The sequence below is a fragment of the Magnolia sinica genome, chromosome 5 (assembly GCF_029962835.1).
Source record: "Magnolia sinica isolate HGM2019 chromosome 5, MsV1, whole genome shotgun sequence".
In the NCBI taxonomy this organism is placed as follows: domain Eukaryota; kingdom Viridiplantae; phylum Streptophyta; class Magnoliopsida; order Magnoliales; family Magnoliaceae; genus Magnolia; species Magnolia sinica.
This window is the reverse complement of record NC_080577.1, coordinates 3,892,587-3,906,898: the sequence shown is the minus strand read 5'-3', so window position 1 is coordinate 3,906,898 and position 14,312 is coordinate 3,892,587. Positions and strand designations below refer to the sequence as shown.

Below are 14,312 nucleotides of genomic sequence, written 5' to 3'. Positions count from 1 at the left end.
TGTGCAGGTCCAAGTGCCAACATGTGTGAATCCAAGCCACTCATCAGGCAGGCCCCATCACGCACAGGATCCAGCCTAAAATCAGACCGCGCTACCCATCAGGTGGTCTTTGCAAACATGTCATATTGGTCCCTTTTGTTCTACCATCCATTTTTTCACACATACAGGGCATGCTTTATAAGTGGACCAGCCTGATTTCTGTGCCAGGTCATTGACAAATGACCAGACTGATGGGCAGCTTGGATGTGGCCCATGCAGCTCATATTGGCACATGTGCCTCTGTGTAGGTGGGTGCATGTGTTGATGTGTGTGGGATTAGCTAACCCCATTTTTCTGCAATTCCATTGCCATTAACAGCATGGGAACGTTTCTTGAATATTGATCTTACATGGGCAGCCGTATTTTCGTCTGCAGTGATTCCTTTCAGTAGGTTTCTTTCTGTGAGATGCTTGGAGTCCATTCCCATTGTTTTATTTCCATCAATCTTAGTATCTATCTTACAGCTTGCATCAGATGCATCCTTGGTGACAGTGATGCTCAAATCCCCTACTCTCTCAGAATGCAAAATTGTATCTTTTTCACTCAAAGATGTCAAGTCTGGTTTCCCCATCACATGCTGCACAGCAGAAATAGCTCTGAATATGGCAACATCTACAAATAGACTGTGAAGCAGGAAAGCTTTCCGGTCACGGATCTGCCTCTCCTCTGCTGTTTTGCAAGGCATAGATGCCAGAATGGAGAACTCATTCGTCCAAGGAATCATATCGCTTTTACCATCTCTACCCAAACCACCACCATTTCCTCCCCAAGCTTCGTCCTCTACCGGAAGTGGAGGAAAAGCTGATGGCATCTGCGCAGCAACAGGAGGAACAAGCCATGTGTTTGCACGGAATCCATAAGGAAGATTTGCAAACTGCAAGGAAAAAAAAAAATAGTCTTGACATGTAAGAAAACAGCAAGCTTCTCAACAGAAACAGAATTACACTAACGTATATATCTACCAACCTTGTTACGTTCTGAAAATGCTTTCATGAGATCATCATAAGCCTGAAACATAGGAAATGAAAGAGATTAGGTAGATCATAGATGCTCTGAAGCTGGATCCCTTGATACAGTAACAAATTAATAAGAAGAAACAACTGATGGAAAATGTGAGTAAAAAAGCCAGTAAAAGCATGGGCATACAAAGTATTAGAGTTACAGACACAACCTAAAGAACAAAGCCATGTCAGATACGATAAGAAAGAAGAAAGCCTTGTTAGCTAATTCAACTTGGACAGTGACATGATGAGTCAAATATGTGGACGTTTATGAAACCCGACAAGCCGACATGGCCTCACAGGTGGGTGGGTGTGTGTGTGTGTGTGTTTAATTGTATAACTGTATAACTACATATGTAACTATACAACATGTTCATAGATAAGCAAAAGGCAAGGAAGTATAGGAGTGAGTTGGTTTGAGTTGAAGGCTATAATAGGGGCGAGGAAAGGCCCAAAGGACATGGATGGAAGAAATAAGAAAAGATTTGATAAAACTGAGGATATGGACTTTGATAGAGTGGAATGGCAGAACATAGTTCCTATAGCCAACCCCAATTACTTGGGATCAGGCTTAGATGATGATGTGGATGAGGATGAGGATGATGACAACGGCATACCGTGAGGGGGGATGATTATATAAGCATTGTATACCGAATAACATGTCTAGAATCTAGATAAGTACATTAATACCATGTACAATATACAAATCACAACAGAAGGCTAAGAAAACATAAGCTCTGGCTGGTAGCATCACGGTAGTGACCAAGCCTGGTAAAGGAGGGTGATGTTACGCAGGCAACCGGTCACCAAAGCTGACCACAAATAGCTGGGGCTAGGCGATGATGATGATGACAAAAGATCAAGAAAGAAAATTTGAGAACCTTTCCTAACTGCCATGCCTAAGTGTTTTTATGACACGAATTTGAAAAGTTTATGTATCGAAATAAATTTAGTATACAGTCCTTAAATTAGATTCCACAAGGACACTTTGGACGAATATTTGCATGGGTATGAATATATGCGCTCTCGCTTGAATATGACATCTTCCCCAAATTAAACTACTTATCGTGCATTTCAATGCCAAAATCTAGCAGCGAGTGTTCAAATATTTGAGTGCTACATGTCAGATTTTATCCTTTTTGCTCTCTGTCTAAAGAATCCAATCTAAGGAACTCATGAAACTAACATTGTCAAATGCTCTACTAAGCTGTCGCAACAAATCTACGATGTTGTGGGATAGTAGCTGCTGCTTTCCGACACTACAGAATCCTTTACTGCAAGCTTTGATGATGACTAGCTTCCCATTGCAAACTTTCACCTGCAAATCAACAAAGATGGTCATAAAAGACTTTGAATTCGCAGATAACAAGCAACACATCAGCTGAAATCGCATAAAGAATGAAATGCATTCAAATCAGCAATCTTACTTGGAGTGAAAAGAGATGATCCTCCGAAAGCTGCTCATCACATTGCTGACTCGTGATCCTCCTTACAACTGCAATGTTCACAGCATATTTACATTGTTTATTTTCATTCTAAAAGATCACAAATAAATAAGTATAATAAGATTGTCTTAGATGTGTATGTGCTACATCTGGCACATGTTAGACAGATTCTAGAGTGTACTGCTAACATGCAAGAGTCGACAGTAGTTATGAATCAATAAGGTCCACATGAAGATAAAATCAGCTGATCAGAACCTTAACATCTTATGGGGCATTATTAAACATGGTTGTGGTTTAATAATCGCTGAGAAAGGATGATGATGAACATCGACTTGTGGATTTGAATATAAAGCCTTTAAAAGTATCATCTCGACTGTCCGTATTCAATGACACATGTCAATGATTCTAATAATCTAGAAGGTTGGTCTGTTGGGCTACGCCATCAATGGACCATGTCCCAAAATCTACCGGAATGTATGATGCCAGTCATCAATCCTAAGCCTATTCTCACCCAAATCTGGTAATTGCTCTATTTCTCCTCTTGGCCTTTTTTTTAACAGGCCACCAATTGAAAGGTTAGGATTATACCATGAAGGAGATTTGCCAATGGTTCATCCAATGTGGGTCCCAAACAAAAATGCTCTGGGTCATTGAAACATGGACCTCACTCAATGGACCATGCCCCAGAAATCTAGTGGACTGGATAAGGCTAGCCATCAATCCTAGGCCTTTTCTCGCCTGAATCTGGACCATTGTTCTTTCTGTTCTTGGCCATCTTTTTACATGCCACAGATTGAAAGGTCAAGATTATCCAGTGAAGAAGACCTGGCAATGGTCCATACACTCTGGGTTCTAACAGTCCTATGGTCTGGATTGCTGAAACATGGGCCCACTTGCACAAACTGAGAATCTGAGTACACCCATATCCTCGGGTATGCTCCCAAGTGAGGGAAAATAAGCTCCACTAGGGAAACATCAGCTAACATGGGATCCTGAGCTGTTGCCTGATCCAGCATGACTTGCGAGGCTCAGTTAACCATCATTCCTCTGCTACGGCGCATTTTAGACACCCCAGGCATGCCTTGCTAAAATGCGCTGAGGAGCACCGTCCCAAGTGACTTTATCCGAACCGTATGAAAACCCAATCTATCAGCCAACTCGACTGGGCTCGACTGTCCCACGGGTTCACCCAACCGGTCAGATCAAGCATCTGCACCAAAATAACCCAGACCCTCCCTGGCGCATGTTAGCAAAACCTGAACTTCGAATAGTGAGCACTCATCACATCCATCTCAACGGACAACAAAGTTACCATCCATCGAAAATCATGCAGGCCCACCTGTCATTTGCACACGATATCAGAACCGCTGAGAAGGTAGGCCCCAACCCGGAAGATAGTTGGGTGAAGAAATCAGGTTGATCCATTTATCAGGTGGGCCTGCATTAAGTAAATCCATGGGATGCGGATGGCGTGGTGACCGTCCAAACCTATGATGCGGCGAGATTTGATTGGATCACGTGTGGCTGTCTGTTAACATGTGTTCGTAGGATAAGGATTGGATACTGCCCAAACAAAGCATGTGTTAAGGTTGATTAGTGGCGCGACTGCCTCGTGCTTACCAATCAAATCCCGCCAGGTAGTGTCCGATGAATCCCAACAAATATGCTTTGCATGGCATATCAAATCCAGCTGCGTAGGGTCACTGCGGACGTCCACGCAATCCACGGGCTGTCTATTGCAACCCACTGCTACTGTGCGGCCCACCTGATGAACGGATCTGGCGGATCCGCCAGATATCGCCCCCCCCCCCCGCAAAACGATGTCCAACATGGGTGTCCTATGCACGTGACTATTGGTTTCAATTTGGACGTAAGCCAGCCCAACGGCGAGGATCGAACAGCTCCGCTAAAACGCGTGAACCGTCCTGGCGCAGGTTAGCTAAAAAATCTCACACACACACACGGAGAGAGAGAGAGAGAGAGAGAGAGAGAGAGAGAGAGAGAGCTTACATTGAATGGGAGGCGAGAGATGAGAAAGAGAGAAGAATTCGTAGAAGGCCCCAATCCTAGGGCACGCCCCGTTCATCTCATCCTCGCTCTCTGCCACAGCATCTTTCGTCGACGTCGGAGAAGGAGGAGGAGAAGAGGGTTTCTTGCTCCCCTGCGTTTTGCTGGGGTTCTTGACCTTATCCTGCGCACTGCCGGCATTCTTCCCAGCCTCGCACTTGCAGTCCTTGTCCGCAGCTGCTGCTGCTGCCGCCGCCGCGTCTTTGGCCGCAGAAGGGCCGAAGCAGGTAGTGCAGGCGAAGATATCCAGCAGCCTTCTAACGTGCGCCACTGCGCGATCCTCGTCGTAGTCCTCTGTGGACAGAGCCTTCTACAGTGTCACGTTTCGCCTCCCAACGAAACCGCGAAGATTTTCGGGCGCGAACTTGTCGAAAAAGCACCCTCATCTCTCAACGAATTCACGAAAACACCCTCTCGCAATTAACTGAATTGGACACCCTTCATGCAAGGTAGTTTGGTAATTTCGCGCACGTCTTGGGCGAACTTGGGCGTTGGGTAGATTTTCGTAATTTTCATTTTTACAAATGCTAATAGCGACATGCGCGAATATAGAATGAAGAGCCTGTGAGTGGTGCAACCGCCAGCGTGGAATTTATGGGATGCGAGTTTCTTCGAATACCTCTGACGTGATGGAGTTCCGTGGGGCCACCAAGATCTCCAGTTGAAATCTCCACCGCCCATCAGTTTCCCCAGCAGGCAGATCAAAGATTCAAGCCGGCCACACCCCATAAATCAGTGGAGATAGAACTCTCACCATTGCAATCACCCCAGAAAAGTTTGAATGAGGCTGATATTTGTATTTTACCTTCCTCATTGTAGAAATCACCTTGTGAACGGGTTGGATGGTATATAAATACCACGGTGAGCCAAAGGAAGGTTTCAATGGTGAGCATTTCCATCCAGCTGCTTCCTGTGGTGTGGCCCACCTGAGTCTTACATTTTCTTCGTTCTTTTGATCTCATTGTAACAGGATCTGGAGAAACTGATAGTCGGAGTGGATATCATATGTACATCTTGGTGGTGGGCCCTCAGAGTCTTGGGTTACAAAACTCCGAAACTCCATTTGGAATTTATCATGGGCGAGATCGAGACCATTCATCCGGTGGGGCCCACAGTGAGCATTGCGAATACAAAAGTTAGTTTGTCCAGTCGTCAATCCGACCATACCCACACTGAATAAAGGCCGTTGATCTGCTTCCAACCATTCATTTTCATCCACTCAATGAGATGACCTTCCAAATTTTGTCCGAGGGCTTATCCATGGATGGTTGCACTGGAACGGCTATAAAGAGAAGCATTTCAGATAGGCCTCGTGCGTAGGGTCTGCCCGTCCGCATACAAGCAGATGGGATAACTGAGCTTCCCAGTAGGTGGGCCACACTGTTTGGATCCTCTCGCATAAAAACAGGCCGTGCTCACCGTTCAAGAAAATAAATGGATGGCTATAAAATTTGTTTTAGACATTCGTTATACTGTACACCGTGGCCCACCGAGGAGCGTAGAAGACCCGGATTTTATGCCAAGAAAACTGAACGAGGTGGCCCACCTGATGGAAAGCTTATATTTCCCACGCGCGTGCCACGGCGGCATGCGTGTTTGCTTGTGGCTGTGAAGGGTCGCTCAAGAGGCGTGCGAGGCTGCAAACCTCCGCCCTTCAGTGTATAATCACGCAAATCGCCTTCGCGTTTCATTTGACTTTCATATTCTGAATTTGGGATTGGGACAGTGTTCTTTCTTCTTTTTTTTGTCCGTACCTTCGACCAACGTCAGAACGCAAGGCTTTAAAGCGGCCACGTCGACCGTGTCCTTCAATCGCGGCCCACGAACCTGCAAAAGATTGTTGTTATTGACGAACCTCCACGTGGCAGTTAATCACATCGGGCCCATGCGCTAAGATGGTCCTTTGATTTGAACGGTCCATGTTTTTGTTACTACTGTATACAAACTATTTGTCCCGTATCACACTTCACAGATGATCCTAGCCTTTGATTTATAGAGTTGAATACGAACCATTGAAAATTTTATTTTCATTGTTCTAGAAGCGTAGACCTTTTTTCCGGTGGCCCGATAGAAAAGAGCCCACATTCATAAACAGTCCTGATCATTTTAAAATGTGCTGCGACATACATTAGATCTGAATCTCGACAGAGGCAAGGGGAACTCTCTTTAAAATGGTCTTCAATTTCCTACAAGTCTTTGGGAGTATCTTCGCAACAAAAGGCCCCCATGACTAGGGCGTCAATGGGCTGGGCTTGGGCCTGTCAAAATAAGAATTCTGAAGAAGCCCACCTGGCCCAAACAGTTCAAAATCCTGATAAAACCCACCCAAAGCTCGGTCCATTGACAGCCCTACCTTTGAGGCCCACCTTGTGGGTGACATCCACTCTACTCTGTCCATCATTTGAGATACAAGGCGTTGAATGTTTTGTGAGGCTCTGAGTTAGCGGCTGATATGGCACGGTAAGATTTGATTGGCCTAACCCTACCTACCACTTTGAAACAAGTACACTTTATATGACTCTATTGCTGACAGTGCCGCATTCCAATAAAATCTTACCACGTCATGCCTTACTGCTTCACAGATTGGTACAGCAGTTGTGGCTGAGAATTCGCACCAGTACCATTGAATTGTGTTCATGCATTTGAAAAGGCCAGATGGGGCAAAGCTTCTGGCAGTCCATAAAAGAAAAAATTAGCACTGTAGGCAAGTCTGTACAATGCCTCCTTTTTTCTACACCGCCCAAAAACTTATCTTACTAAACTCGATTTTTAGGTATGGATGTTGGTTTTTTAATGAAAATATTCTTATCTACTAGGATTAAGCAACTGAAAAAGTAGGAGTTTTTTTATCTTTTTAGGTTCATCAATACAAATAGCCGTCTACTTTGATGTTTTAGGGTTTTTCGAGTTGAATGAAAAAAGACGGATAGTACGTTGAGTCTATATGACGCAAAATCCCTCAGTAAAAGGAATTTTTTTATATTATGTGGTGGATGCTTTATGGGCGCTTAGAAATTAGTTAGGAAATGTATACATGGGATAAAATCGGCTCAAAATAAACTGTCTAAATTAAGGTCCTAGTCTAGATGTACCGTGAACTAAAATGTTAATTTGATTATTTAGCTGTCAGATTGGTGGACGGTAATTGGACGGTTAAGAATTGAAATAACCAAAGTTCCTATTTCAACGAACTTAAAGCGTCCACGAATCAGAGGTGGAATTTTTAAACCAATCTGATTTCAGAATTCTAGCTTAGAAACAGTTGGTTCTACAATTTAGTCAGTTTATTTCGAGTTTGGTGAATGCCACGTGTATAATTTCTGAGCTCCTGCGTATCAAGCGTCATTGCTACCGGAGTATCAGATAACTCCCCCAGCGAAAGGTTACCACAGCATTGCGTCGCAAATGCTTATTTATAAACATAAGCGATGGGATATTTCTTACCTTTTTGTTCCCAAAATACCCCTAGCTGCATGGATTGCAAACTGACGTATGCCGTTCACTTGGGTTGGGAACTGCCCAACCGACCACGGGAAACTGCTGGCCCCACCCAATCTCCACCATAGACAGTCGCCTGAACAGGCTGTCAGGCTGACTACAGCATGGGTGGGCCACGGCACAAAATATCTTCCGTTTGCAGACTGACCACACAAGCATTGGCCCTAACCTGACCATCCTGACCGTCCAATCGATTACAGAATTTCGCCAGTTAAAGGTAGACAATTGGTCATTTTGGACTTAACTGTCCACTTGCAGCTCGCCTGACAGATTCTTTTTATTTATATTCTTCTCTTCAACCCGTGTAGGGACCAACGTATGAACTGTTACAATCAATGGGCCAGGGCCTACAGGGGCGATAGGGTTGGCAACGAAACCGGTATTCATTTTTCAAAAGTCCAAACTACCGTTGGCTCGGGCCCACCTCTGATGTGACTTTATCTTTAATTTTCTTCTACTATTTCTTAAATATTGGTTTTTATTTTTATTTTTTGGATTTTTCATTTCTTTTGTTTTCTATAGCTGTATTTTTTTTTTAACACTATCTTATTTATCTTTAAATTATCATTTTCCTATATTTCATGGATGCACAGTTTCAATTCTTTTCTTATGTAATATAATTTTAGAGACTAGTTTTTCTAGTCCTTGTAAAATGAGTCATCCACGGTGATTGACGATGGGACCTACCACAGCATGCATATGGCATTCAACTTTATCCACTGACAATGCGGATGTGATATCAATAATTTTAGAGGTAGATCATGATAATCAAGGTATTAGGTGAATGTATGACTATGCCTTAGTTAATATATAAAAATATGTAAACATACATATACATAGTCTAAAGAAGAATGATTTTATTTTTAACCCTTGAGAATGTGAGATTAGATACAATGGATCTCAGTATCATATTGTACCATGATCACTTAACAAGTTTCGGGATGAACATGTGCTTATTCTTCTATATGTGATTGTCTTATGTAAGGGAGTTTACGATGAATCAGGATAGAAATTCTCCGCCATCAAACACGACAGCAAGTCAGTGTGCATTTACCCTATCTTACATGGTAGTATGAGTGTTCTTTGGATAAAGGCTCATGTGTAGATTTATTGAGCATTTACATTAGTGGATCGAAGTTAAATGTATAGACTGAGAGGCCTCTTAATTATGCCTAAACTATAATTGACTTGAGGATTTATTAGATATGATTAATCTTTAAACCTAAGTATGTATGAGGGTTGAAGGTATTGATAATATGTGATTTGACTCATTTTACATTGCCATCCTGTGATTAATAAAAGTGGGTGTAGATGCATGCATTCATCAAGGTTTGTTGAGACTAATATGGACCAATAAGTGATTCACTAGTTTTTCAAATACTTACACATTCGATCTTGTAAATCAGATGTTTATCAAGTAATTTTTCATTGGGTCCATTCAAAAAGGTTTTATAAGTGCTTCAGTTATTAAAATTTTCTTTTGACTGTTAGAATGATTTTGATCGCATATAATGATTTGATGGTTTAGATTTGAGGGTCTGTCACTTGATCTGCATGGTTTTAGATCTTAAGCGGATTACCATGAAAGTAGAATGATTGAATCAAATACAAGTGCATGAAATAAAGCATGATTATGGCAGTGGGGCAAATAAAAGACTGGATAGCAGTAGAGTATTAGTATTGGTCTCTTTAAAACCCTTGCTCTTCTTCATAAGAGGGCATTTGGATCAAAAGTTACTTAAGATAAGCTACTTATTCCATAAATAGTTTATTTTAGTTTCTACTTATTAATAAGATAAGTATGTTTGGCATACAATATATTTATGGATTTCTCCTCACTTTCATCTCTTGTGATGCCTCTCTTTAACAACCTATGGAAAGTCTAAAAGTTTTTTTTTTTTTTTTTAAAGATTAGCTTAAGTGATTATGTACTTTTAAGTAAAAAAAAAAAAGTTACTTATAACTAATCATAAATCAAACTTACTTATCTACTATAAGTAGAAAAATTAGCTTATTTGGTGGTATAAATGGGTCCTAAATAAATCATATCCTAGACAGAGAGAGTACAACAAACGGAGAGCCTTTATCGCTCATTTTCTTGAGTGTCACATAAGGGAGAGATGAAGAAAGAGTGATCCACTCCCTCACTTCTTCTCTCCATCACACATTCTATACATGTGGTCCAATCCGCTCATCTACATGTATAATCTTCACCTCCTCTCAATTTGAGATGGATTGGGGAGGGACTTTTAAATTTAAAAATCAACAACAGAAAAAATTATAATTTAATATTTGGGCTTTGATTAAGTTTATATTTATTTGGTCACCATGTTAATTTGGAGGGGTTTTTTTTTTTTTTTTTTTAAATTATTTGTAGTTTTACATTGTTAGTTTTTATAATTGTCTGTCGTTTTTTATCATTCCATAATTCACGGTTGAATAGTATATACAAAATACCATCTAACCCACCAAAAATAAAAATAAAAATAAATGGACGGCTATTCAAAGACCTCCAAATTCAAGTGACAGCCCAAATGATACTTGGATTGGCCTGATTGATTCTTGGGTTGTCCGACTTTTATGATGGGACTCAATTAATCTGTCGGATGCCATATGCATGATCGGTGGGCCACACACAGAATTTGTAGGAAATTAAGTTCATTTTATGAGGACTCGTAGACAACCACCCTTACTTTCATCACAATCAATCAAAATTACATAGCTGTCTATACAATGCTTGACTAACAATGCACGTTGCGTGTCCAGATACACTACTTCTAGTAAGCACAAAGAAGCCGAAAAACAGACAAATGAACCGAAAATGACATGAAAATGGCTTACCTCATGAGACAGTGAATAGTTTGTAATGCTGCTAGTGACCGTGTTGACACACAATAGCCGACGTACGTCTACAATCCTATCCGTTGATATTCCCTGTCCACGTTTTTATCAGATGCTTCAAAATTAGTTTAATCAGATGTTAAAGATACCAAAAAATACACTAAATTGCTAAATAGGAGGATTTCCCAAGATTGGTATGTTCTCATACCAAAACTAGAGAAAGATGTCTGTGTTAAAAAAAATGGGCTTATATATCATTATCTTATTGTCCGTCTTTTTTTACCCAAGCTTAAAACAGTCAACTTTTTGTGGCCCGCCATAGCATATATGTAAAATCCACTCCGTCCATTGCGTTCTTGTTTGGATTCTATGCCTTAGGATAAAAATTTATCAAGATCCACAAATCAGGAAGGCCACGCCACAGTGAACAATGGAGATGGGATGACAACCATCGGTTTGCGTGTGGGGGTGTCATGGTGTGTATCTTTCATCAAACCCGTTAATCAGGTTTAGTTCAAGAGGATGAAGAATAAAAATACAAAAATATCCTGAACAAAAACTTGGGTGGGACACACCACATGAACTAACTGGTTCATGGAGTAACTTTACATTATTCCCGTTGATGTTTCCCAAATGAATTGTCTGTTAGACTGCTCTTTTGGATGTGCAGTTAACGTAATACTTCTCTCCTGAAGGAAGGTGTGGATCTTACATATGCAACATGGTGGGCCCCACAGACGTTGGGTGTTTCACGGGCTAGTAAAACAGGTGTGTGGACGATTCCGGTCCAACAGAAGCGAGAATACAGAAGAATTAAATGCATGCAAATGTCAGAATTTTAGCTAAACTTAGCAAAGCTCTAGCAGATAACGGTAGTTTTTTTTTTTAATACTCTGACAGAAGTTAAGCTTTGATATGCAAGCTGACAGAAATTTAACACGTGCCATACATTGACTCGAAACTAAACCTTCTAACTGCAGAACCCACTCTAACTAAGTCGCATGCAGTCATGAAATCATACCACTTAAGCAATTATAACATCTTATTGGTGGACACTTTTTTGGTTGAAATAGGACCATTGGATTATTATTATTTCAACCGTCCAATAAATGCCCACCAATCCAATCGTTAGATAATCAAATAAGATTAATTATAAATATGTGGCATCTAAATTGGGACTCATAATTTAAACAGTAAAGCACTTTCTAATTAACTTCTAACTGCCTGCATATCATTCACCCCACTGCACCAGAGTATTACAGTTTTCCTTATAAAAATTTATTTTTATCTCAAAACATTATAAAACAGCGGTAGTAATGGGCTGGGCCAGGCTTTCCCGGCCCAAGCCCAAAATAAAAAAATCTTAGTTGGCATGACCGGATCAACCCAACCAAAAAATTGAGAAAATCCCTATTTTCGCTTGAATTTTCCTTACCTTTCCATTTATCAAGTGGGCCACACATGCACAAAAAACTGAATATTTTACTAGAATGAAAGTAACACTGCACATCACAGAGTGGCAATATTCTCAGGATATAACACACATAAAAAGTCTAGTCAGGCCAAGTTGGGTTGGGCTAAAATGACTCAAGCCCAGGGCTAACCCGAATATTGACTGGGCAGTGCATGTGAGGCCCAAGCCTAACCCACATGCCAATCTAGTAGGTCCAAGCTCAATCCAAATATGGGTTGGGCTCATCTGGGCTACCTCACCCACTGCCACCCTTATCTGTAATGCAATTGAATTTATTTTCTCTTTTAGAGTAGAACATGTAATAAAACTGTTCTAAAGAAATAAGCATGAGAAAAAATATAATCAATTTCTAATCTGATATGTATTTTTTATTGATTATTTTCTCTTGTAGAATAGAAAATGGATGAAAAGGAAAAAAAAAAAAAAAAGTATTCAAAATGAGTATTAAGATAATGGATTTTCTCTAATAAAACGTGTTTTGGCGAATATAGTATGCTGTAGTGAGAAAATAAAATTTAATCTTTTTGCAAAATTCATTAAATTCTACAATCCGAATAGAGAAATGGAGAATCTGCATTAGTTTTTTGCCTTGGATGTTTTCCCAACATACTGTTGGCCGTTATTCATTTCTCATTGTTTACAAATTCGCCTGCGAATATAACAAAATATACCTTTAATATTATATGAGAATTGTCTGGAAGATTGACTTTGATGTCCATGACAACAGGAAGAACTGCAAAAATTAAAAATTAAAAATTAAAAAAATGATAGAGAGATTACTCTCAAACATAGAAATATTGCATTCTAATGATGAAATTACCCTTCTCTTCTTTCTTCTTCTTCTCGCCTTTCGCCTTCGCACGGCTGTTTCTAGGCGCCATTTCACCTTGCAATTCGATTGCTTAGCTGAAATTCAATTCTGGTAAGCTATATATCTATTTATCTTTCATCTATACATCCAAAACAATCATTTAACTGATACAATAGACAACTTCAAGAACATGGTTTTGATTAAAACAAGCTAGAAATGACTAAAACAGAGCATTTCTATTTGTTTTTTCACGATTGGAAAAGCTAAAACAAGGAATTGGAAGAACCCAAAAGAAATATTACATCAAAAGGCATACTTAAAACACCACACCCAAAAAACCCAATCAGTAGAAAATGCAATAAAACATGGTTTTTATACTTTCTCATGAACATGATTTGTTAATATAGTTTCCAAATCAGAGGGACTTGGAAGGAATTTACCAGAAAGAAGGATAAAAGAGTAACAACTCTTTAATGGCGGAGTTATTGAAAGATGTGGCCTTCAAATCTCCACCACTAAGGCTACTTTAAAGCTTAAAGGACGGGGATTGGAAGAGGGAGGACTACGTCACAGAAACTGGATTTGAAAGCAGAGAGAGAGAGAGCGAGAGAGAGAGAGAGAGAGAGAGAGAGAGAGAGAGATGAATATAGGGAGAGGGTGTGATAAGGAATGAAGGGCTGAGATTAAACAGTAAGAAACGGATGGTATTTTACAATAGGGCGGACTTACAGTTACCTTTCTTGCGCTGTAATTGTTTTTTTACAAATCTGTATTTTGTGATTGTCGATTTTTTCATGGAAACTACAAAAATGAAAGGATAAGCTGAGGGAGAGACAGGAACTATGCGTCAAGCTCAACTCATTAAGTTGTGGAAGCGCACAATCTGTACACCTGGCAAACATGCACCACGATCTGGATTCTCCAATTTGTGGGGCCCTTCGTTCAAACGGAGAATAGTGAGAAAACCATCCAGACCGAATGGTATTGACCACTCAATTTTTCTCACCAAATCCAGACCACTCAAAGACGATTAGATGGCTAGAACTGTGCGATCATGTAATCTTTGGGCCATGCTAGCTTCACACACGGCCGTGACTATGGTGGTCTAGATTGATGTTGCATGGGTGCATGTGTGC

The 14,312-nt window shown here is 40.6% G+C and overlaps 1 protein-coding gene across 2 annotated transcripts in view; it reads right to left on the bottom strand.

Annotated features, from left to right (window-relative positions):
- The window catches only part of LOC131245166 (protein REDUCED CHLOROPLAST COVERAGE 1), a 34,618-nt gene extending 20,834 nt beyond the window's left edge, over positions 1-13,784 (bottom strand). For both annotated transcript variants that reach the window (XM_058244437.1, XM_058244436.1), the window contains exons 1-10: positions 13,617-13,784; positions 13,186-13,271; positions 13,037-13,098; positions 10,892-10,984; positions 6,307-6,379; positions 4,496-4,846; positions 2,468-2,535; positions 2,227-2,358; positions 1,006-1,047; positions 389-913 (exon numbers count right to left, since the gene is read on the bottom strand). In XM_058244437.1, the coding sequence (XP_058100420.1) occupies positions 389-913; positions 1,006-1,047; positions 2,227-2,358; positions 2,468-2,535; positions 4,496-4,846; positions 6,307-6,379; positions 10,892-10,984; positions 13,037-13,098; positions 13,186-13,246 (1,407 nt within the window). In that variant the 5' untranslated portion in view covers positions 13,247-13,271; positions 13,617-13,784. The remainder of the gene's footprint in view (positions 1-388; positions 914-1,005; positions 1,048-2,226; positions 2,359-2,467; positions 2,536-4,495; positions 4,847-6,306; positions 6,380-10,891; positions 10,985-13,036; positions 13,099-13,185; positions 13,272-13,616) is intronic.
- Between the last annotated feature and the right edge of the window lie 528 nt (positions 13,785-14,312).